This window comes from Eptatretus burgeri, chromosome 3 (assembly GCF_056783735.1).
Source record: "Eptatretus burgeri isolate ZD-2024b chromosome 3, Ebu_testis_v1, whole genome shotgun sequence".
NCBI lineage: Eukaryota > Metazoa > Chordata > Myxini > Myxiniformes > Myxinidae > Eptatretus > Eptatretus burgeri.
In genome coordinates, this window is record NC_140963.1 from 86993151 (window position 1) to 87018441 (window position 25291).

The 25291-nt window shown below is 41.2% G+C and overlaps 1 protein-coding gene across 1 annotated transcript in view; it reads right to left on the reverse strand.

Moving 5' to 3' along the window:
* The window catches only part of LOC147030386 (kinesin heavy chain-like), a 144974-nt gene that overhangs the window by 15078 nt on the left and 104605 nt on the right, over positions 1-25291 (reverse strand). The window contains exons 16-23 of the mRNA XM_085874362.1: positions 24607-24801; positions 18647-18764; positions 17583-17659; positions 16289-16398; positions 11315-11416; positions 7482-7542; positions 5871-5942; positions 1776-1880 (exon numbers count right to left, since the gene is read on the reverse strand). Coding sequence (XP_085730488.1) covers positions 1776-1880; positions 5871-5942; positions 7482-7542; positions 11315-11416; positions 16289-16398; positions 17583-17659; positions 18647-18764; positions 24607-24801 — 840 coding nt within the window. The remainder of the gene's footprint in view (positions 1-1775; positions 1881-5870; positions 5943-7481; positions 7543-11314; positions 11417-16288; positions 16399-17582; positions 17660-18646; positions 18765-24606; positions 24802-25291) is intronic.

Below are 25291 nucleotides of genomic sequence, written 5' to 3' on the forward strand. Positions count from 1 at the left end.
TTTATTCTGCATCATGCACATCATATGTCCCTGTGTTTTGTATTTTTTTGTTATTTTTTAAATGCTTCTGTACACCACCCTTGAAGCTCAGTTGCAAGTCACCGTATACATTCCCAAAAGAATAGATGTAATTACTCTTTCCTGAAAAATAGACCACAGTGAATATGCAGTCATGTTCAAAGATTGGCCTTGAAAACCCTACTCAAGTCGTCCTTATGAAGGGGGACAGACAAATGCACACCGTTTTACACAGGTGTATGTATGTATATGAGAACCCTGACATTCACGGATTCAACTTTGGCAGACCCCACCTAATGACAGTTTATAAAATGTGACCAGCTTCTAGTTTTGCGCCCCTGTGTTTCAGCTATTGGTGGTTTTGCAGGTGGTTTTCTCAGGTTGTCGATCTGCTTAAGTTTACTGCACCAGGTCTGTCTCGTCCAACTGTCATCGTTTGTTACCTGTGTTGTTTATTGTATGGCGATTCTGTTCCCGTGTGTACTGTCAATACTTGGTACTGTTCAGTATCGATTGTAAGTTTGTGTTTGTCAGCCTCAGCTTGGCCACATCCTTGTGAGTCATACATAAACCTTGCACTTTCTCTTGGTCATTATTTTCTTTGACTTTCAGGTTATTGTTTCCTCACCTCCTCTCAGCTTTCTCTTCTCTTTTCCTGTTCACTCATTCCCTTGATAGTTTCATACAACTGTGGACACAATGCTTCACTGACAGAATGTTGCCTTTTTCCCCTCTGCAACCTAGTGTTCTACCTTGAGCAATGAGCACAGATCTTGTTAAAAATAAATCTGTCTTGAAATATTTCACATGAAAGAAATTGTCATCAACACTCCATAGCTTCCCACAAAACCCTAGTCTCCAGTCCACTGGAGAATGCTTTCACATACAGCACATTCCATCTCCAGATAATAGGCAGGTTCCAGCAAGAAGGGTCACATTCACCACAGTACTCAAATTGGTGAGAGAGAGAAATGAAAGCGCTTTGATGAAACTGATTTGAGAAATTTTGTGAAGTCAAGAGAAGAGGAAATAATAAGATGGAAGTGTGAGCATAGGGACGAGTGCAGGAGGAGGGAGAAGTACTTGGTAACAACACAGTAATAGTTGCAACAATAGACAGGTGAAGCCAAATCTATATAATAATACACAAAAAGTGCACAGTTAACCAAAATAAACTCTCCCATTGCCTTTTGCCTGCCGTGTATGTAACCCACCCTGATGGGCCGAGGGCCCCACTTGCTACGGAGCGTGATATTTCGATTTTCGTGTCACAGTCGTCGTTGATCGACTGAAATCTGCTGTGGTGATCTATTACAATATAGAAGAAACACCTGCTCCTCAAGAAAGCGAGAAGGGAATGAGGTGTTCTTTTTTCCTCCCAGACAAGTTGAATAACTTCTGGGAGTTCGATTTATTATTTAGCGATAACATCCAGTTTTCAAGTTATTCTGCCCAACGGTTTATTCTATAAAGGTTTTCATACAGAGATTCTTCGACTAAATGATATACGCAAAATCGACACGGGGAGTGGGGGGGGGGGGGTGGGTCTGCCATGGACTTTTCAATTATTTTAGCGTGAACAGCTCTCAAATTTCAAATTACCTTATTCAAAGCACGATTTTTCAACAGGTGAAAATAATGAAACATGGACCCGACCCCACTGTTACATCGATATAAAAATCAGTTATTTCGTGGTGTTGGTGTCGATTCAAAATCGATAAAAACTCCTCCTCTCGCACCATTGTTGTTCTGCATACCTGTTTGTGTACTTTGGCAAGTTGCTCGAGGTTGTTCTCCAGAAATGATATCTTCTGCTTCTGTCCAACACCATTTCTAGGTTCAGCCAAGTCCAGCTCTGAACTCTATAAGTCAAAACACACACAAAAAAGATGCACTGAAATAAAAGGAAAATTGGACAAGCATGCAGTCGTTTGGTCTGTGATACCTATGCTCTATGTGCAACCCCTTAAATTCTTAATTTGCTTATCCTTTATAGACTCAACTCAATCTTTTCAGTATGGTAACTTAACTATGAAAGGATGTGGAATTTGTTAGATCAACTTTCATATCCTGTTTAATCTCTGAGCAGGCAGTTTAAGCAAAGGTTGTAACATAGAATGGCCTAATCTCTGAGAGAGCAATTGTGTCACCTGCAACATCACACAACCTAAACATAGAAGGGACAAACCACTATACGTCACCATCTGAAGGGCTGTACACTCTTTGGATATATACCATGCAAGCCTTGCAGAAAGATGGCAGTTAATGTTGATTTAACTCTATAGGAGAGCAAATCTAGACAGCTTAGAGGTGAGCACATGAACAACTGACCTATCCTGCCATCCCTCCACCGACGGTCCGGCCTTTCACATGGATATCATCTATCCAAGTACAAGTATTGTGTCGTAGCATGATAAGTATTGCCGTGGGAATGCGACAAGGGTAAAAGAGTAACATAGCATAGTTATTTCATGATTAAATGTTCAGCATAAAGATGCTGCATTTGTGTACAAGGCTTATCACGTGTCAGAGTATGTCGTGCCAGTTAAATGTCACCCTTCCATTCTGAAATGTGTCTAATATCCAACCATTCTTCCCACACTAATCCTTTAAATTGATCCCTTCGTAATCTGTCAAAATGTGCTTGAATCTCTCCTTGATCGATGAGTGAATTCTTGAACTGATGTCCCTGGGGCAGCAATTCCCACCTGCAGGAAACCACCAGAAGCTGTGAGCGGAAACCAGAAGCTGCGAGCAATAAGTGGAAGCAGCCAGCAACTGCTAACGCAACGAGAGGTGTTGTGAAGGCTGCGTGATGAGCAAATGAGTGTGCAAGGCAAAACCCGAAAAAAAAACCAAAACCTGAAGTCGGCTAAAACTGATAAAAGCACAAACGCGTTGTTCTCAATGGATATGCACGGGTCTCAGTCTCTGTATGTGCGCATCTCCATGTGCGTCTCTGTGTGCGCATCTGTCTGTGCCTGTGTGCGCAAGCTCTTTCTCTGTGCGCCCTCCTGTGGAAGTGGCTCTGGATCCAGGTCTCTCCCCGACATTCGTTTGCATTTGAAAAGTCATGCCACGGACAGCTGCCCTCACTGCACTGCTGGTGTTCCGGAGAATGCCAAGAGATAAGGCCAGGCGGGGCCTACCAAGATCTGAGAAACCGTAGCCGTGCAAGCATCGTGCGAGAGAAGGTTCTATCTTTTCGTCTTGTCTGCAATCTCTGTATTAATTGCCAGACCTGTGGTGTGAGTGGTTAAGTTACATACTTAAGCTGACATGGTTTCGTGGGCATGGGGGAATTATTACAATTGCCTGATATTGTCTGTAAATATGTGCTCTATCTCGACCCATCTTCCCTGCCCCATTAAATAACATATTTAATCACGTCTGTGTGTGCCTCGGTTCGACATTGGGATATATAACCTTGGCATGATGAAAACGAGTGACAGTGGGGAAATTGGCACCATTACCTCACAGAAGGTTTCATGAAATAACAGCCAGTTCATCTGGGCCACCGCTCAGGTCTATCCTGTGAGAAGGTGATCCAGCTGGAGCGACAGATTCTCCTTCGAGCTTTCCGTATGCCAAAAACCAAGTAAAAGTCTTCGGCTTTCTCGGTGGATCGCGTAAAGTCTCTTTCAACAATCCGTTGCTAAATTGGTGATCGTATGAGTGGAGGATTTGATCTCTAGTACACCCGGTAGTCATTGGTTCGTCTGGATTGGGATCGGGACACTGGTCCGAATCCGGCAACCATAATGGTCTTGTGTTGACTATGTAACATGATACTGTGTTGTGACCCAGGTGTATCGCTTTACACCCCGAACTGGAATGCACTTAGCGCCCCTTCCCTCTGATTTTTCCAGCCAACCTCCCTCCTCCCCCACCCCCTTTTTAATTTTTAACCTGCCTTTTCTCATGCAAAATCTGTAAGTTTAAAAAAGTCTTTTAAAATAATTTTAAGCATTTAAACGAAAGGTGGCAATTTCAAAATAGTTAACCATAATTGTTTTATTCCTGGATGCAAATTGGACTCACAAAAACATAGGAAATACGAGAAATATCCATGAATGAGGAGGAGGAGGAGGAGGAGGAGGAGGAGGAAGAGGAGATTGGGACCATACTCTGTGCAGAGTGTTGGTGCTGCCTAAGCAATCTCCTTGGCTATTGGGCACAATTCTGGATGAGTATACCAGCATGCTGGCACTCATTTTGCTGACCTCAGAAGGATGACAGGCTGAGTTAACCCCACCTGGTATTAATTCAACAGCTGAGCGGGATTTGAACTCAGGACCCTAGGATCCAAAGCCCGCCACCCTAACCATTAGGCCAACACCAGGGATGAATGAAAGGTGTCAAGTTCCAACTATATCCTGTTAATACAAGCCTGTGGTTGCAGTGGATAAACACACATGCATGCGTGCTTCTCCTTTTAGCACTAAATACAAAAAATTAGTATAAATTTCTCTTCTGGCCCCAGAACGAAACAGATATAAAAGTTTATAACAGCACTCACAGCACCCACTCCACCCCCCCCTCACCTCTACCAACCAATACGATTGAATATTGAACAGTAACTCAAACTGCTGCTTATAACCATGAGTAGTTACTGAATGACGTCCGTTCCAATAACCATGTCATCCTATGACAATGCTATCTCACACCACCCGTTCCAATGATGATACCATCCCATTATATGATTATCAAACTATATTTCTCATGGCGAGTCAATCCCAAGAACTGCCACTTATAAATGTGAGCAGTCTTGTTGGGGACTATGCCGCCCATTCCAATGACGATGTCATCCCACACCGCCCATCCCAAAGACGATGCCATCATACGACGATGGCAAACCACGCCACCTGTTCCAATGATGCCATCATATGACGTAATTTTTAATCGAACTATATTTCTCGTGGCTTGTCAATCAAAATGAACTACCACATTAAACTGTGAGCAGCGATTTCTACATGGGCACTTACACAGCTGCGAGCCATGAGGAATAAAGTTTGATTAAAATGATGCCATGGGTCACATGGTTTGGCAGCCATATTGGATCGAAGTGAAAACCTTAAAAAATTTCTTATCCCTGGGAATCACATTGGTCAATACATTGTGCCGCATCGGCGATTGTCAGAGACTGCCGCACTCTACACGATGATGCACGATTGTTGCCAAGAGCTTGTCATGAAAATTGAACATATTCAACTTTTACGATTGTTGCCACCGCACATGAAAAACTAGTTAGCGGCAATCGTCAACCGCAGCACGTTGTCAGCAACAGTTTTTGATAATCATGAAAAGCTGTTGCCAACAATCTTGTTGGGTTGTCAGCTAATGTGTGCAGTCGCACTTGGTGTACAATTTGCCACAATTAGCAATGGCATATTCTATTCATTTATGGAGTTGCAAAATGTTCTGCAAATTAGGAGAGGCTGTGACTGTAGATGCCATGCTTGCGGAATGTTACTGGACACAGCACCCACATAATTCTTGAGATTCAAACTCTCAAGAATCATCATGGGAAACATAAGGAAGCTCACCTGTACACGTTCTAGTTCCAAGCAATGGCTGCTTGCGATCTTTCTTTGGTGGCCTGTCAACACAGCCACTGTTGCGAAATGGCTCAGTGAGCAATGACATCATAGTGCTCATGAATTGGGGCCAAATGAAGTAGGCTGATCCAGTAGGTTTCATTGGCATAATTTATTTATTAAATTTACTCGGCCCTAGTGAGCAGAATGCCATAGGAACCATCCGTATTTGTGTGCCCTTTCGTGGAATATTTTGGCAGTGCTTAAAGGGATTAGTGTTTGATATTTCAAGGCATAAATCGAAAGGGTGCATACCTTCTTCACCCTTACAGCAACATCCTGCACGAACAGCTTTCGTAGGTTGTGCAGCGTTTGCAGCTCCTTTGCCTTGAGAGAAGGAAAATAATAAAAGAAAAGAAAAATCATGATTTCACACTCATTTTAACCATTGATCCAAACCACATAGACTTGGCACAATCAATACACAGCATTTGGCAATTAATATAAGAATAACATCATAACAAATATATAAACAAAACTTTCTTATGAAGTTATTGCAGACCTGAACCAATTATGTGCTTTGACAAAGACATCATGCAGACAAACTAATATCTGGGGATGACAAAAAAGTATAACTTAATCCACCAGTTTCTAACTGGCTAGTGTCCATTGTAATATGTTTAGGAAAGGTCCCGATCTGCACTACAGTGACGTCATGAGCAAATTCAAAAAAGGAACAAGGCTTTTAAACATCAAAGACTGGCTTAACAGGATAGCTCAGATGTTGTGTGTTCACCTTTGAGCTGTCGAGGATAGGTTAGATTCCGGGCTTAACTATGCAACACTCTTTCTCGTGCTTAATAGGCAGGGCGTTGCATCAATGAGCTGACCATTGGAGGGAAGATTAAGCTGGCGGTGAAGCTGGGTGTCCCATCTGTTAGCATTTATTCGTGGATGCTAAATATCCCATGGCATCTTTCCAAATAGCTGGGTCATGATACAAACCCTGGCTAGACAGTTCAGAGGTGAGTTTGCATACCTCCACCTCAAGGGCTGAAGCTATTCTGCCAGCCAGTTTTGTTATGATGTTTAGGCATGCTGATATGATCAAGATCTGTGTGAAATAACCACTTGTATAAATCACCTCAATGCCTTTGCCAATGATGTTTATTTTCAGCAATGCAGAAATTCACATGTGCAGAACATCTAGTGTCCTATGGAACTGCCAATTGAATGTGACGTCTATCAGAGGAACACAACTAACTAATCAGTGTTTGGGTAACCAAATATCAATATTGCATAATGAAACAAAGCAATAAAGTTCATGTTCCTTGACTATCATTATGACTCTGCTTTGGTTTAAAGTTACATGGAATATCATATTATGATGATTGGTTGACACTCGCTCAATAATAATCGCGAGAGTTGGTGACCTTGAATAAGCAAACAGAGAACAATTCATCTGTCAGTGTGAAATTTGACACTTACCCATTTATTATTTGGCAAAAAAAACTTTTTTTTTCTTCCAAATATTACATGTCCTTGTATCATTTGTAAGAGCTCACTTTTCCATAGGCAAGGGAACAGACCATGAGGGTGTTGGGGGGTAAAAGGGGCTGTCTCTTCTCTTCCTTTTCTCATTTTGGACAGAGAGACAGAGAGAGCGAGAGCGAGAGCGAGAGCGAGAGCGAGAGCGAGAGCGAGAGAGAGAGAGAGAGGTGCATCAGATGCATCGAGGTTGGGAATAGATTATTAACAAGGTGAGAGCAGAAAATGGATCAGTACAGCACCAATCCTTCCTATCCCCCTTTTCCTCACTCTTCCTAATTCCCTTTCAATGCACTCCACTCCATTCTATTCCACCACCAATCTCAAAGCAGCATATGCTGATCAACTTTAGAAAGAAAATCCATCAATATAACTCACCACAGTCTCCTCCAGACCTTTCAGATCCTGCTGGGCTTGATCTCGCCTGTCCTGTAGGAGCCTGATAAACAACCAGCACAACTTTCATCATTCACATCATAAAGGGGAAGTTTTAGTACAGTCTAAAAAAAAAATAAAAAAAAAAACTTCAAAACATTACTCAAAATGAATCAAAAACTAAAGTTAAAAGTAAAACATTTTGCATCGATTTGAAAAAGTTTCATATTCCCCAAATATTCATCAATTTAAATCTCATGCTGACTAACCGCTTACTCTTGCTGCTCATGACGCACCAATTGCTCAGCTCACCTGCATAATTTAAAATGTAGGTTCATTTTTCAACGCCGTGAGAACTGAGTTCACTCATCCTTTTGCCTCGAGTGGTAAAGCAGGGTTTTACTCAAAGTGCTAGCGCATAGACCGAGGTGTCAACGCTATAACTCACAATGGATTAAGCTTTTCACAGCAAACAGATGTGGATGTTCAACAAAGTTACTTGTTTATTTATTTTTGTTTTTAACTTCAAGTAATCAGACAGCCAAGAAGTCTTTTCACCAGTTCTTACAATTCCTAACACTAATGATATAGATTTGATGAGGAGTAACCTGTTATGCAGGGGAAGCAGGACATGAGAGATGGAGCTTCATGAACGAGGCACAGATGTACATCGTCCTGATCGCTGCATCTTCAGCACCAGTGACCACTTATCCTATTTAGTTCATTTTACTGTGTTGTAGTTACTAGTAGAGTACCCACCCTATGGGTGATCTTGTTCCAAGCAAGCAAACACGTTCTTCTGACACATACCTTTATCTGGGCAGTGTAACAGCAACTGACAGCTGCCTCAATTGCTATTGTCAGAAGCAAAATGGTCTTTAGGATAGGGATGCAGCCATTTCAAGACATCCACTTTCACAAACTCATAATTTTGAAATTCAATGCGATTCAAGATGCTTCCTGATCGGTACAAATAAATCGATTTTCTGTGGCCCTTTGATGGACTGTATCTGGCGACAAGGTGACATATAACTGGCTTGTGGGTAGGGTGCAAGGTCATACCCATCTCAACGCCCTCGTTTTATTTTTCCGTCAAAATGATTATTATTTTTGAACTCCCTCCCCACCTATGCAATGTCAACAGACATGTCAAAGGGATGATAACGCTGCTGCATTCTCACTCATGATACTGTGAATGCTGAAAATCGGGTCAATATCGGAAATGTTTGTGGCAGTCACGGTTGGTTCTGCATTTGCATGTTGATTATAAATTAACGATTATCGAATACGTTTATATCTGTTGCATCATTCGCATACTGCAAAGATAACCTCTAAATTGCAGCTGATTTTACATTTTCATTCACCAGGAATTTCACCAAGCAATGCTACCCACATGACAAAATGTTGGCACATCACAGCACCTGAAATAATACTTCATACCAAGTCAGAAATTCCAATAATACTTTGAATTTCCATATTGCGAGGCCATCAAAAATTTCCCTTCACTGCTTTGATCGACCTTTCTTATGCTTTTACTGTTCATTGCACTGAAATGATAACTGGTTGCTATGATGGAAATGGTCACTAAAATGTTGTAACAAATTTGATGTACTGAGACTATGCTGTATTTCAATGAGGACTTTATCCTGTACTTACTTGATCAATCTTGATTAAAATAAATAAATAAATAAACGTCACCCCTTCGACCTCAGTGGTTCACTCAAACCCCAAATTCTACGGTTTAAGAAAAGTGTAGTATTTAGCTGACAAATCAATCAATGCAACTCATGTTTAATTGTACTGGCTGTCCTGCCAGTTTGACAAGGGTTGGGATTTTCATGTACCAGAATGTACACCATACATCTTTAATGCTAGAAAATGCATTGAGAATGTCCAGACAGCAACACTGAATAGGGGACCACACCAAAAAAGTATATTCATTCTTGAAATGAAGCAAAGGATTCAAATCATTTTGAATTGGCAAAGTCACACAAGTGGATAAATGCATTTGTTACAGTTATACCCAAGGGTAAATTGAGGGCCAATATAGTGCATAAAACATTCCTGAGTGGTTCAACGAAATGAACAAATCATACTCGTACGTGCCAATCACCAATCGTAATACACACCATGAGTATCAACCATTTCAAATTTGATTCGGACACAGAGTTTATGCACAATTTTGCAACTGCTCCGATGTCCTCTCCAAGTAGGCTATCCAAAGATGTGCGTGCAAACATCCTGCAAGCTACCTCAGAAGCAATCGGCATTAACTTGTTCACATTTGTTTTCCAGTTGTACAACTTCCTGCCATGTGCTTTAAGCCGCTGTCACACCTTGACGATTTAGCCAGCGTATGCCGACGTATGAAAAATTTGTCTAAAACACTGGCACACGTCGAAATACGTTATGGGTAAGTTTTGTATACGTTAAGAGCACACTGACATACGTCGTAGTACGCTGGCATACGTTGTAGTACACTGGCACACGTCGTAGCACGCCGAGCTCGTCGACAAATTTTAACATGCTCAAAATTTTTCGACGTATGCCAGCATATGACTCACACGTTCCGCATACGCTGGCCATAAGTTGTAGGCACGTTATGCGATCGTTGACACACGTTACTTGTAAGTTACTCATAAGTCGAAACGCGTCAAGGTAATGTTTAGCGTACCCGAAACTTATTTCTAACCTATGAGTAACGTGTTGTATGCACGTTACGCGATCGTTGACACACGTTACTTGTAAGTTACTCATAAGTCGAAACACGTCAAGGTAATGTTTAGCGTCAGTGTTCCAGACTCCATATTTTTTTTTTCTTTTCTTCGGCATGACGGTGATGTTGACACTTCGATTTCTAGTGCGATTATAATATAATATAATTAATAGGCTGCCGCTCAACGATTTAAATCATAAAAGCACTAGAAATCGAAGTGTCAACATCACAGTCATGCCGAAGAAAAAAAAATAAAAATAAAAAAACCATGGAGTCTGGAACACTGATGGGTTCCTCCTGTGTGAACCCCATTTTTATATACCAATTCCCCAAAACGCTGCCAATACCCCATTATACGGTAGCTGTAAGTTAGTAACACGTTCAGTAAGTTCTGTGGTCGTCCGGAAGACGTCAAAATACATCTACATACGTCAATATGCGTTGGAGATACGTTACACATAGGTTCAAAGCACGTTACTCATAGGTTAGAAATAAGTTTCGGGTACGCTAAACATTATCTTGACGCGTTTCGACTTATGAGTAACTTACACGTAACGTGTGTCAACGATCGCGTAACGTGCCTACAACACGTTACTCATAGGTTAGAAATAGGTTTCGGGTACGCTAAATATGACCTTGACACGTTTCGACTGATGAGTAACTTACAAGTAACATGTGTCGACATGTGTCAACGATCGCATAACGTGCCTACAACTTATGGCCAGCGTATGCGGAACGTGTGCGTCATACGCTGGCATACGTCGAAAATTTTTCAGCATGCTTAAAATTTGTCGATGTACTACGACGTATGCTAGCGTACTCTTAACGTATACAAAACTTACCCATAACGTATTCGACGTGTGCCAGCGTATTCGGCAAATTTTTTATACGTCGGCATACGCTGGCTAAAACATCAAGGTGTAACAGCGGCTTTACCAAGGATGATGCTGCAGGAAGTGCCAGGTACTGTTACCTCAGGTGGAATGAATGAAATTGGTAGGATGAGCTAAGAGTCAGTACAATTAGTGACTTCAGGAGGTGTGTGTGTGTGTGTGTGTGTGTGTGTGTGTGTGTGTGTGTGTGTGTGTGTGTGTGTGTGTGTGTGTGTGTGTGACATTACATCATTTCATGCAGACGTTGCGATTTCTCCCGTTCCATGGCCTGCAGTTGCTCGTAGTCACAACGTAGCCTTTCCTGTTCAAGCAGAACCTTCCGATTTGAGCTGGAAAAGAAAAGGGTGTGTTATGCAAACAATCATACATTTTTTATTTTGTTGTTGGTGTAATAGTTACGAATTTGGAAACCTATCGCACACAACATTCAGGTCCTATAGATTAGTTATATTGGGAAGTATGTGTTATATAGATAGCTTCCTTTCCCTTATCTTATGGGTAAATAAATGTTCATGCACTGTGATTTATTTTTATCGTTAGGATTTTGATTGGAAAACATCAGCAACGACAACAGAAACGACCGTTACAACGGTGCTGCAGAGAACAAGGACAGCCCTCTGCTCTGGGATTCTCCGCGGGCAGAGTGAGAGAGGGGTCGAGCTGGCGGAGGTGAATAAAAGGGGAGGCAGAAGCTGGTCGAGGAGCAAGAGCAGAGGAGAGGAAGAGCGGAGGAGCGGAAGAGCTCAAGAGCTCCGGACGAAAGACCATTTCCCCGACCTGGACATCTCGTCTTGCTGAAGCGCTCGGCTCAAGGAGCCTGTCTGGCCGGTCGTGGTCGACGCCGTCCTTATCCTCCTCACCACGATGGAGAGTTCGAGCGATGCCAGTCGCCGCAGGAACAGCAAGGGTCGCCCGCCGGTGTCCGGGTTCGGCTCGCCTCTCGCCAGACCGACCAGCTTGAAGACCGCACGAGGACGACAGGTTCAAGATAGGTCTCAATAAAGACCATTTGGTCTGGTCATTTTGGGGTATCTGTGTGTGCGCGTGTGTGTCTGGGGCCCCATCTTTAAGTAGTAAATTGTTTAAGTGCTTGTGCTGTATAAAATTGCAATTCTTAATATTCGGTTTAGCTCTGCCCTTATGTGCTTCCCTCATTCCCCACCTATTGCATTATAAATAAACCCCCATTTGTTCAATGTTTCAGCTCGGTCGGGTCCATTCTTTCATTGACTGAGCGTGTCGCGTGCTGGGGAATTAGCAGGCCACTACCGTGGCCGTTGTAACGGGACAATCGGACCGACGGAACTCGGCGATCAAACCGCTTGGGCCGCACACGGAACGAGCTCGCTAAGCAGCTCGTTCCGTACGGGTGCTGTCGAGGGTGTGAAGACTCGGTAGATCGCCACGTGGTCTCTAGATATTTTGAAAATTGGTGAATAACCCTGTACCACGTGGTGGAAATATTGACCCTTCACGGTCCAAAAAGGGACCCGTACTTTCCGGAGTTTTCCGAAGAAGTACGATCTGAATTCCGGGTGATCGGTCGAGCCGACTCTGCAGCTCCATCTCGCGGTCGTGCTCGCGGCCGACGTCCGGCCCCGCAACAATACTACATGATCGAGGCTCATGGAAAAACTAGAGCAAAATGGAAGGGAACAAAATGTAAAGGGGGAAACATCAACAGCAGAGTAGAAGTAAGAGTGAGATCAAAGTGAGGGGGAGAAGGAACCGTGTGGGTGAACAAGCTGCACATAAGCTAAATAAAACACAGCAAAAAGTGGAAGGGGAAAGCTGGGATGAAACAAAAAAGGAACAAACCAACTGATATCTAACAAACGAAAAGAGGTGAAGGGGAAACCTGGAAAAAAGGAGTGCTTGGGAATGGGGTCATTTTGGATAGAAGAGATCATGAGTATGGATGGGGGATGACATGAAGTAGTGATGACCGTCTTGAAGCTCTGGAGGGAAAAATGGGACTGAACAGATTGGGTAAGTTGGTTTAACAGGCAAGAGAAAAGAGGAACAAATGAGAGGAGGTGAGCAGAACAGTGATTTTGGGAGTTTAAGAAGAAGAGGGTTACTGGCAGACCATATGAGCCCTGCAGAAACTTGTGAGGGACAAAGACAAGAGGACATAAAGCACAAGACCGAAAAGGAGGCGGTAGATTTGTCGGGAGGCCACCATGCAAAAGCAAGAGGCCTCGACACTCAGCTTCGCCACGGAATGTCCCAATGATTGTGAGGGCCTTGCCTTCCATGGCATAAGGAAGGAAAGGTGTGAGGCAGGGGTGCAAGCCAAAAGGGAAGAGCAGCATTCCACCAGGCTGCGAAGGAAGGCCTTGTAGGTTGTAAAAAATTCAGATTGACCAAGGAAAGACACTACACGACAGAGGATGCCGAGTCGGCAGTGGACTTTGGAAGTCATCTTGGAAACATGGTCTGTCCAAACAAGACCATGGCTGACGGTGAGGCCCAAATGGTTGAATGAATAACATCTCGGCTGCACCTGGATGGGTTTGAAGGTAGAGGAGTAGGAGCTCAAACCTGAACCCGGGTCCTCCTGATGACTTCATCTTTGCTTTCTGCTTCTTTGGTTTCCTTCTGATGACTCCAACGCAGTATTTGCTCTTTCATTTGATTGTTTGTACCATATCCTGATGCTGTGTGGATCATGCTTACCCACAGAGGGACTTCTGGTAGCTTATACCTGTTGCTGCATTTGAGACTTGGGAAAAGTGCTGAAATCTATTTAGCCAGATTCTTCCCGACATATTTGACATTTATTGCTTCTTTTTCAAATCTCCCTTCGGTGTTTCACAGTTTTCTACTTTTTCACATTTCTCTTTATTCATGCTAATTCTTGCTTTATTCCCTTTCTTTTACTTTTATTATTATTTTTCCTTTCTTTCCCCAGCATCCCACCCCCTCTCAGACTACATTCCATTACATTGTTTAAAAACCAAAACTTTTCCTCTTTCCTGGATACATGCTTTAGTACAGCCTATTCCAAATAAGGGTGATTGTTCAAACTCATCTAACTACCATTCTATTGCTCTGACTTTCCACTGTTTCCAAAGTCTTTGAACATCTTCTCTATTCTCATTTCCTCAAGCATATTGAATCACAGTCTTCTTTCTGACCATCAGTATGGCTTTCACAAGGTGAGTCCACTGATGATGTCCTTTCATATATCAAGTATGTCTGGTCTTCTCTGAGAGACTTTGGGGAATCCTTTGTTGATCAGGGTCTGATATCCAAGCTCCCCTCTTTCAGCTTTCCTCCTTAACTCTGCTCTCTCAGTGGTATCTGTTTTTTCTCTGGCTGTTTTTATCTCCGTAATTGTTGATGGTTCAACCTCTCCCTCCTTCCTCACCAACAGTGGTGTCCCTCAGTGTACTGTCCTGTCTCATACACTCTTCCTTGTTATCAATGATCTTCTTTCTTCGACGAATAATCAACACAAATGCATTAGTATGCTGACGACTCAACATTACATTCCTCGACGTTTTTCACATCAGCTCCATATTCTCTTGCTCGATCTGCATCTCGTTTTATCACGGCTACCTCTATGAATTCAAATTTGGACAGGATTTCCCAGTGGGGCAAATGTAATTGAGTTAAGTTTAATACTTCTAAAACTAAATTTCTTCCAATTTCTCTTTTTAAAACTATTTTCAATTTTTCCCATCTCCTTTGAAGGCTCCACAATTTACCACTTAATACATTAAGCATACTTGGTTTTACGATAATATCAAATCTATCTTGGAAACCTCACATTGTACAAATAACTAAGTCTGCCTCTAAGAAACTGGGAGTACTGTTCAGATGTTGAAGATTCTTCTCATCTGAACAGTTGCTCCGATTATATAAAAGGATTTATTCATCCCTTGAATGGAACACTACTAGAGCTCACATCTGGGGAGGTTATAGCTCGACATATTTACTTTACAGAGTCGAGTCCAAAGCAATCCGATTTATCCACCTACCCAATCTGACCTCAAAATCAACTTGCTTGAATTATGCTGTAATGTCGACTTTTTTTCCATTTTCTATGGATATTACTTCAGTTTCTGCTCCCAAGAACTGGCTGCTTGTATTACCTCCACCATTAGCTAGACCATAAAATTCTTGGCAAGCCACTATGTCACATGATTATTGTGTGGAGATTGGCAACTCAAGCATGGGCCAATATGATCATTTCTTTCCCTTCATAACCTGCCCCTTTTCAATTCTTTTTTTTTTGTTCGTTTCATTTAAGGCCTCGCCTCGATGAGGATGATAGTCAGTGGCTTGGAGCCTTCAACGTGCCTTTTTTTTAAGGAAATAAAAAAAAGGAGAGATTAAGACAGACATCAGGATTTGGATGTCAATTTTAAAGGCACAAAGAACAACAGTGCTATATGAACACTTTGGTGGATGAGGCACAAGTTTACAAGCTATCCACAGATGCAGAGAATGTAAAGCAGATTTGGAAAAAGGTGTTTGGAAGCATGTATGTGGGAAGGTTGAACATGTTAAAATTTCTGTTTAAAAAGGTTTAATTTGAGGAGAGAGAGGAAAGAGAGGGGAGAGGGGGACAGAGCATGAGGATGAGGAGAAGAAACATAAAGAAAGTTTCACACCATTTTTGTATTAAACAGAGGGTATAAGGGATTAATAAAGCGAAGGTGGTGAATAATGGGACAAAGATGATGGAGATATGGTGAGTGAGTATGGGAAACATCTGGGAAAAGAAAAAATAATAATAATAATAACGGGTCAGTCCAAAATGATCCGAGCTTGAGATGCAGGATCAAAATAAATAGAATAAGCATGAAAAAAAACTAAAATAAAAATAAAAACACTCAATATGAAGAATAATCGACACAAACGGAGATCATAAAATCTATGGCAGCACAGACAAATCCAGAATGATTACTTCGCATTTTGGAAGCAGATCTCTTGGCAGACCAAGAGAAGCGATCACAACCAGGAAACCTCTATTTCCGGTTTTCTGGTCGTGGTCACTTCTCTTGGTCCTCTGAGATGTTGCCACATGTCTTTAAGGTTCATGCTATTCTTTAAAGGGTTTTTAGCTCATAGAGGCAATAATTTTCTTTTACTTCGAAGACACAGGAGAAAATGAATTTTGGGAGCTTCCATGTTTTTCCACCATATTGTATTAGTCCAAAAAAAAAAAAATCAACAAAAACAATACTGACTCTTTAAGCTGCTCAATGAGAACACATTTTTCATCGATTTCATCTCGAAGCCGAGTAAGTTGTTTCTGGTGGGCCTCATGGTGACTCTCCATTTCTTTCTCCAAGGCAATCTTTGTGGTACCAAAGAAAAATGAGAGAACTCGTATTGGTGCGCAAGCATTGAATAAGTACAAAAACAATTCCAAACAACTTGAAACAACCACAGCAGTGTCAAAGATATTTTAATTATGGCTGGAATTGAAAATCAATATTGATCTGAGCCCCCTTCTAGGTAGTGCCTGCATTTTGTCCTGCGTAGATAACAAGTTAGAGATTTTGGGAGTGAGGATACTTCATAGCAACACGCTAAAAACTGTCTGCATTGTTTGAGTTAGTTTTCCGAAGCATATTCATGTGCATGTGTGACTTCATTCTTCCGAAAATTTAACTTTATTTTTACACATTAGCTCATGTGGAATTTAAATTCCAAATAAGGTATAGTCATCGTGCACCGTCTGTCCGTCCCCTATTTCAACTTCTCCGGCCAAACCGCTGGGCCGATCTGACTGGAATTTGGCAGCAATGTTCCTCTCCTTACTGGTAACAGGGATTGCAAAGCTTGTTCCAGTCACATGACTAAGTCGGTCAAAATGGCCGACTTAGTAAGTTTCTTCAAAAATCTTCTTCCCCAGACCAACCAGTCAGAATGCTACTAAATTTGGGTTGCAACATGGGGACCGGGTCCTGATGTTAAATTGTGGAGGCTATGCTGTTCACATGACCAGAAGTGTGTCAAAATGGTGGTCGCACAAATTCCTTCCAAAATCTTCTTCCCCAGACCCAACACTCAGAATGCTACCAAATTTGGGTGATAACATTAGGCCAAGGCCCAGTGATCCTATTTTTATTTTTACATATCCACGTCAACCAGTGGGGTCATCATGAAGCAGATGGCAATGGCCAACTCCTCGAGGCACGGGTGGACTCAACATCTACAACTCATTAATGACCCCCTTACAAGACCAAAAAAAAATTACAAGTACAGGTTTTGTGATTACAAAAGTGATATGAGCTTTTTGGCAGTCACCAAACAATCTATGACATTTTCCAATAGCCTATGCCAATAGCCTAATAATTTGGTGATTCCAGATGCCAATCCCATGTTGACTGTCCAATGTATCCTTGCAATTAATGTTAAACCTTTAATGTCCTTGTTCTACATTAAATGTGTACAAGTTTCTCAATGAGCAATGGATGTTTATATTATATATTTTTAACTGCCTGAGCAAAAACATAATAAAAGATCCTTTGATACCTTCATTGCATTGGCATTTTCAATCATACTCAGGTGTTCTTGTTCCTTATCTCTGAAAGTCATCTCATGAACACAACCTGCAAACAGCACATCATAATAATTTGTCAGTGGTATTTTAGCATAAAGAGAACAAAAAAAAAATATTTTATATATAAAGCCGAGTTTGTGTCTGTGGGTCATAAGCACCACCCATTCTACAGGACACACCTTACCACTCTCTCCCACAGCATCACAAGCACCGCCCCATTAGCCAGGCCACGCTTTTCCCTCCAACCACCCAGAAATCACGGCAATATTTTTCGCTTCGCATAGCTTTGGCCTCTGAGGGTTCATAGCTGCCTCTGTTGTACATTTAAAGACTGAACAAGGCATTTTCTATCATTAAATAAAGGTACCATTTTCAGGAAACAAAGGTACATTTTTATTACAACTCAAATGAGGTAATGCATGTGTGTTCGCAGCGATCATGGCAGCGGTCTAATATAGACCACCCAATGAAGGTACTTTCTCATAAAACAGAGGAAAGAAAATAGCGGTCTTTCATTGAAAAAAAAATAACAAAAAAAAACCTTTTGGTTTTCACCTGACTTTAAGGCTTATAAACAAACTGATGGACATGTAAAATTCACATATTATGCGAAGTAAATAAACATTAAAATCGGCTTGGTCGTGAAATGCCTGCGTCCATAATTAATTAGTCAGGAGGCCGCCGGGAAAATTCCCAAGAGATATTTCTTATGTTGGCTACATGTACACTTCAAAGAAGTTATGTGCATATACACTTTAAAGTTTTGTATGAAATGTAAATGTCCACTTACATTTCATATTCAACATCACGTCTGAATTTATGTACATTTTACAAACTAAAATAACGTGTTGAAAGCTGAAAACTGAACCCTCCTCCCTCTCCATCCCCCTTGAATATTCTCCTTAGCGAGCCGACAGGTTGTATTTGCTAATCAATAAAGGCACAGTTATCCTGCTTCTTATCACACAGTTTATGGAAAAAGTATTGCAACAAGTTACTGCTCTTCCACTCCACTAATGCATGCAGAATGACATACCCTGAGCACGGAGTCGTGAAAGCTCCTCGTTTGCATGGTCTGCAGCTTCCTCCAGCTGACGGCGCCTCTGCTCGGCCGTGTGTAGGTACTCAGTTAAGGTGCACACCTTTGATTCATGCTGGAGCACAAGCAGGAATACACTTTTCATTTATCATCGAAAAGCAATGACAATCAACCCAGCCATAACAAATTTAATAAGCTCCAAGTTCGGTGAATATCGAAGCGGCAGCACAACCTTCCACACCCTCGCATAACTTTGTGAGAGTCAAAAATGACATTTTTTTTTGATGAATGCAAAGCTGAATTTGGACTGAAATCAACAAAATATAATATACTAAAACTGAAAAAAGAATCAATTGGAAAGTTCAGTGTAACTGCCACAAGTAAATTCTGCACAGAGATGCTTTAGTCGATGGAAAATAAATTATATGCAGGACAGATTTGCAAGAATATTATCATGAAAACTCCATCAACATTTATATCAGTATAGGAGTAGACAGAGGCTAAATGAGAAAAATAATAAGCAAGTCAAAAGAAAATATGAGAAGGATACAGCAAATATTAAACAAACCAGTTCATTGGAGTGAGGGCAGGTACCAGAATATTGGAGAGCAGCAAATGTAACACCATCAGGTAATAAAGGATCCAGAGAATAATTGGGGAACAACAGACTTGTTAACCTTCACTTGTAAGGAAGATATTGGATATGTGAATTGAAGATCAGATGGAGAACCATTAATATAAATTCAAACTAATTGAAGGTGGTCAGCATGGATTTATGAAAGGGAGGTCATGACTTACAAATTTAATGGAGTTCTCTGGAGCAGTTTCTTGATTGGATGGATGAAGTAAGTGTACTGGATGTATGAGACTTTCAGAAGGAATTTTATAAGGTACAATATAGAAGGCTGTTCACTGAGGTGAGGGCTTGCAGAGGAGCTGGTCGAACAGCCAATTGGATTGGAAACTGGCTCAATGATTAGATACAAAAAGTGGTTGTAAGTGGGAGGATGTGTGGCTGGGAGGATGTAGTAGTGAGACACCTCAAGGATCAGTATTGGGACTATTGTTATTTATCATTTACATCAACGATTTGGATAGTGAGGTTAAGAATCAGTTTTCCAAATTTGCAGATGACACAAGGCTTGGAAATAAGGTCGACAGGAAAGAGGGAGGGGGAGTGGGAGGGTGATTAGATTCAGGAAAGTTGAGATACAGTACTTTCATAGATTTGGCAAAAGATTGGCAGATGCAGTTTACTGCAAGGAAATTTAATAGTCCTCCCACTCTCCCCAGCAACTCCAGAATGCATGCGCTGTTCCAGTAATCCTTCTTGGTTAAACTTCCAAAATACAGACCGACGACACACCAACTCTTATTCGTCACTTCCCCAGTCTACGAAACCACTTTTCATAGGCTGTTGTCTCAGTCTTCACTCCAGGGCTTCAAGCGAGCAGTGCACCGCCATCTCTCATTAATGGCAATTCTGACTCATTAGAAGGGCACTCAGTAGAGCGTATACCTCTGCCACACAATGCCTGATCCAAAATAACATATCAGGTCCAATAAGTTCTTGAAATATCAGGCCATATATCATTTTTAGCCCCATCTCTCAATAGTGAAGAATCACTTTTAAATATTAAATAATTATCCTACCCGAATCCAGATCTTCACAAAAATCAAATCAATTCTTCCTTGTCACACACCTAACCTGTCCACTAAGTTTCATCCGAATCCATCCACAACTTTTTGAGATATCGTGCTATATATCGGTTTATCCCCATCTCTCAATGGTGAAGAATAACTTTAAAAATTCAAGTAGCTGGATCCGGATCTAGATCTTCACCAAAATCTAAACATTTCCTCCTCCTCACACACCCAACCTGCCCACAAATTTTTCATCCGAATCTGTCCACGACTTTTTGTGATATCCTGTACACAAGCAAACAAACAAGAAAAAGATCGTGCAAAGCACGATATTTGCAAAATCCACTCCCCTCTCCAAAAGGTTGCCATGGATAGAAATTGTCCATTTCATTAAGATTAAAATTTACAATCTTGATCAAAGCTCAGGTCAATCAGATGAAAACTGATTATTTTTCAGATTGAAATTGATGATTTTTTGAAGTTTGACCTCAAAAATAGCTTTCCCAATTCAGTAATGGACCTCACAATTTCCGTTTAATTTTCAAGTTAACAGGATGTTAACTGACGATTTTTCAGTTGAAAATTGATTTTATAAGTTTGACCTTTGACCTCAAATAGTTGGTTTCCCAATTCAGTGATGAAATATGCTAATCCTGTTCAACTTTCAAGTCAATCGGATGAAAAATGACGATTTTAGAAATTCGACCTCAAGATGACCTTTGACCTTAGTCTCAACTAAGAAGCCTATCGATTTTGAGGTCAACCTTTACAACTTGGTACAGTTTCATGACGATCGGTTTAGAATTGCGACCTTTGGCGATTGACAGACAGAGAATAACAAAATTGACTGATCAATATACTTAAAAAGTCTTCGATGTTGCAAGTAACAAAACAGACAGACAGACAGGGGTGAAAACACAACCTCCTTCCAGCTTTGGTGGTGGAGGTAATAACAAACTGAATCGCTTCCTTCGGACATGGGTGCAGTTTTTTTTATTTAAAATATTTTAATACTGAGTTAGAGCATTCTCACACAATTTTGTGGAGGTAATCAGGGCATCTTAACCTTCACAAACAATTACATGGCCGGTGTCACATTGACGACAAAATGTTGAAGCTGTGCATGATACCATTTACAAAACGATCTGACATGAAATCGCAGTGGATTTGCCAATTTTAATCACAAACGATAGTTCTTCTGAATGGACCGCCAATGTCTACAAGGTGAACATGTACCACATGTCATGGTCCACATCATCACATCACGTTGAATTCCCGGTTTTACCAGTACACACTCAAAAAGATCACTCATTTGAAGTGAGGAATCCATGAACCCATCAGAGATGGGTACCCTGCTAGTGATCTTTACAATGCCCATTAATCATTCCTAATACAATGATCTTACTTGTTAGTTTCAGTGCCTACTCTCACCCAACTCCCTTTCCTCTTTTCCATTCATTCATTCACTTGAAGTTCGTCTCACTATCTGTTCTACCTTGCTGTTTCATGAGCCTCGCTTTTGCAAAAAAAAAGAAGAAGAAGAAAAAAAAGAGCTAATGTGCTGGCGATGGGTGAAATAAAAATGAAAATTGGGACTACGGTACATAATGCAAGGGACAGTTTTTGAGAATGTGACATAGAAAAAGGATCTGGGTGTTGAGAGGTTATAGATACGGGAGGTAAGCAAACAGCGCAGTGTCAGACAGCTATAGGTAAAGCGAATTGGGGTTCAAGTTGAATTTGTAGGGGTTATATTATAAATGAAAAGAGGTAGTGTTAACACCCTGCAAGAATTTAGTGAGGCATCATCGAGAAAATTGTGTGCAGTTTTGGTCACCACATCAAAGGAAGGCCATAGCTGCCATTGAGAGGGTTCAGGCAACATAATCTATTTCAGGCCTTATTAGATGAAGCTATGAGTGGTTGAAGGAGACAGGACTTTATACATTAGAAAAGAGGCGATTATGAGGGGATATGATACAGATGTTCAATATAATGGTGCATAAAGTTACAATAAATGCAGGAGGGTTATTTTCAGCAGAAGACAGAAACAGAGACAGGACGAAGAGTCGCACACAGTCTTAGAGTAAAGAAGAGGAGAGATTTTGCATTCAAAGTTGTTAATGTCGGAAATGTTCTCCCTGGAAAGGTAGTGGCAACAGATATATTCAAACTGGAATTTGATAGGTACCTAGGTTTGGTAAAGGGGTATACAGATATTGGCAGGACAAGTAAGTAGTGATTATACCGTCATGGCCAAAAATATTGACACCCTTGCACTATTTTCAAATAATGCACCATTGCTTCCAGAAAATTGTTGAAATAAAAAAAATCTTTTGGTATCCTCATATGTATTTCTTTGGTTTGCAGTGGAACAAAACAAAAAAGCTGAATTTTTCTTTTTCACTAAATCTTAGCTTATTCCACACAGGAATCCTAAAATGGCCAAACAATATTATTGGCACCATTTATAAGCTGTTAGAAATGATCAGATTTCAAGCAGGTGATTCTCCTTTACATTGGAATTCAACTCACCTGTGGTGAGTTGCAGGTGCCTGCAATATAAAATTCACCCATTCAACCAGTTTGAATAGAGAAAAGAAGTCATTCTGCTGTTTTGTGTCACTGTGTGCACCGTAATGAGCATGGAGAAAAGAAAATAGTAAAAAAAACAACAAACCCCCAAAACCAGAGAATTGTCTGAGGATGTCAGACAAGATTGTAGCAAAGCATGGACAATCTCAAGGCTACAAATCCATCTCCAGAGACCATGATGTTCCTGTGTCAACCGTACACAATGTTATCAGGAAGTTTAAGGTCCATAGCACTGTAGTCAACCTCCCTGGATGTGGTCGCAAGAGAAAACGTAATTGAAGATTGCAGCGAAGGATTGTTCGAATGGTGGAGAAAGCACCTCGATCAACTGCCAAACAGATTCAAGTTGACCTTCAAACACAAGGTACAAGGGTTTCAACCTGCACCATCCGTCACCAACTCGATGAAAGGGTGTTCTATGGTAGGAGACCCAGGAGGACCCCACTGCTGAGAGAGAGAGAGACATAAAAAAAGCCCGACTGAAGTTTGTCAAAACACACCTGGACAAGCCAAAATTCTTCGGGGGAATGTCCTGTGGACGGATGAGACCAAATTAGAGCTTTTTGGTAAAGCACATCATCTTTCTGTTTGCAGAAAACAAAATGAAGAGTTCAAAGTAAAGAACACCTTCCCTACAGTCAAACATGGAGGAGGTTCAGTAGTGTTTTGGGGTTGCTGTGCTGCCTCTGGCACTGGGTGCCTTGAATGTGTGCATGACATCATTAAATCAGGAGATTACCAAGGTATTTTGGATCACAATGTTCAACTCAGTGTCAGAAAGCTGGGTCTCCGTCGAAGGTCATGGGTTTTGCAGCAGGACAACGACCCCAAACACACTTGAAAAAGTACCCAGGAATGGTACAAGCCAAAACTGAACTGTTCTGAAGTGGCCAGGGATGAGTCCAGATTTAAATCCCATTGAACACTTGTGGGGAGATCTGAAAACAGAAGTTTGGAGAAGGCACCCTTCAAATCTGGGAGAACTGGAGCAGTTTGCACAAGAAGAGTGGGCCAAACTGCCAGGAGAGAGGTATAGGAAGCTCATTCATGGCTAGAGGAAGTGCTTGACTGCAGTTATTTTGTCCAAAGGCTGTGCCACAAAATATCAAGTCGAGGGTGTGAATAATTTTGTCAATGCCATTTCTTTTTATTTTCGAATTTAAAAGGATATCTTAAGTTCTGAATCAAAAACAAAGGTTCTGTAATATTAACAGTGAAATAAAAAATTGTGGAGACCAAATACTTTTGTCAATTTCAACTTATTTTTTGAGAAAATTGTGAGTTATTTGAAAAAACTGCAAGGGTGCCAATATTTTTGGCCACACCTATATACGGTCCAGGTGGAATGATTGTAATGTCGAAAGTTGTCTTGTCACAAGGTGAATGTGCTGTCAGTGTTTGTTTATCCATCTTCATTAACAAAAAGTGTGTGCATGCGTGCACCTTCTTCACTTTGCTCCCTCCCTGAGAAATCATTAAACGGATTGATTGGATAGTCATGCAGCACAGGAAGAATGGGCCAAACGGCCTCTTCCCTGCACCAAAGTTGCTTGTATTTATTTATCGAACACCCTAATTGATGATCACAAAACAAGAATCCAGTATGAGGTGGGATGCCGATGGTGTGTTGGTGACGCTGAGTAATTGTCAAGGAAAGCCTGTGTTGCATTTTTTGCTTTCACGAGAACACGAGCAACAGATACAAAGAACAATAATACCTGTGAAACCAACATCTGGCATGTAGCAAGCTGAGCAGAAGTTTCCTGTAACTGTCGCTGCAAAATTGTATGCTCCTCCTCTGCCAACCGGCAACGCCGTGCCAAAAGTTTCACCTCAGACTTGAACTTAGTCACATATAGACGTGCGATAGTGAAATCCTCCTCACCCGGCATGCTCATTCCATCTGGAGGAATCTACAGGAGAAATAAGGCATTTACTAACAAGGTATCACAATGTGATGAGTCGAAGCTGCATGGGAGGTGAGTTAGAACTTCCCAAACCAACTTTGCTAGAGAAAGAGTAGAGCTTACATTTGCCATGTGAGGTTGAATATAATCGTGCAGTGAAGTAAACGGGAAACCTGGTTGTCAACCGCACAGTGCTCATCTCACTTCAATCTGTAACATGTACCTATAGGACTGTATAATGATGGTCTTCCCACATTATAAAAAAATTGAATATGTACAAAATTGTTGAGGCCCCAAAATATTCTTGCCATAAACTTTATGGTTGGTTGAAGAACCTCAAATTATTAATTTTTGGTGGTAGTGACCAATAATGTCACAATTCCATGCTGAATCACTTTGAATCCGATGTGAAATGATGGCCCAGGTTTCATCCCGTCACAATCTTGAAATAAATCATCTTCCTCCCTCTCGTATTGTTCCAAGAGCTTGAATGCAA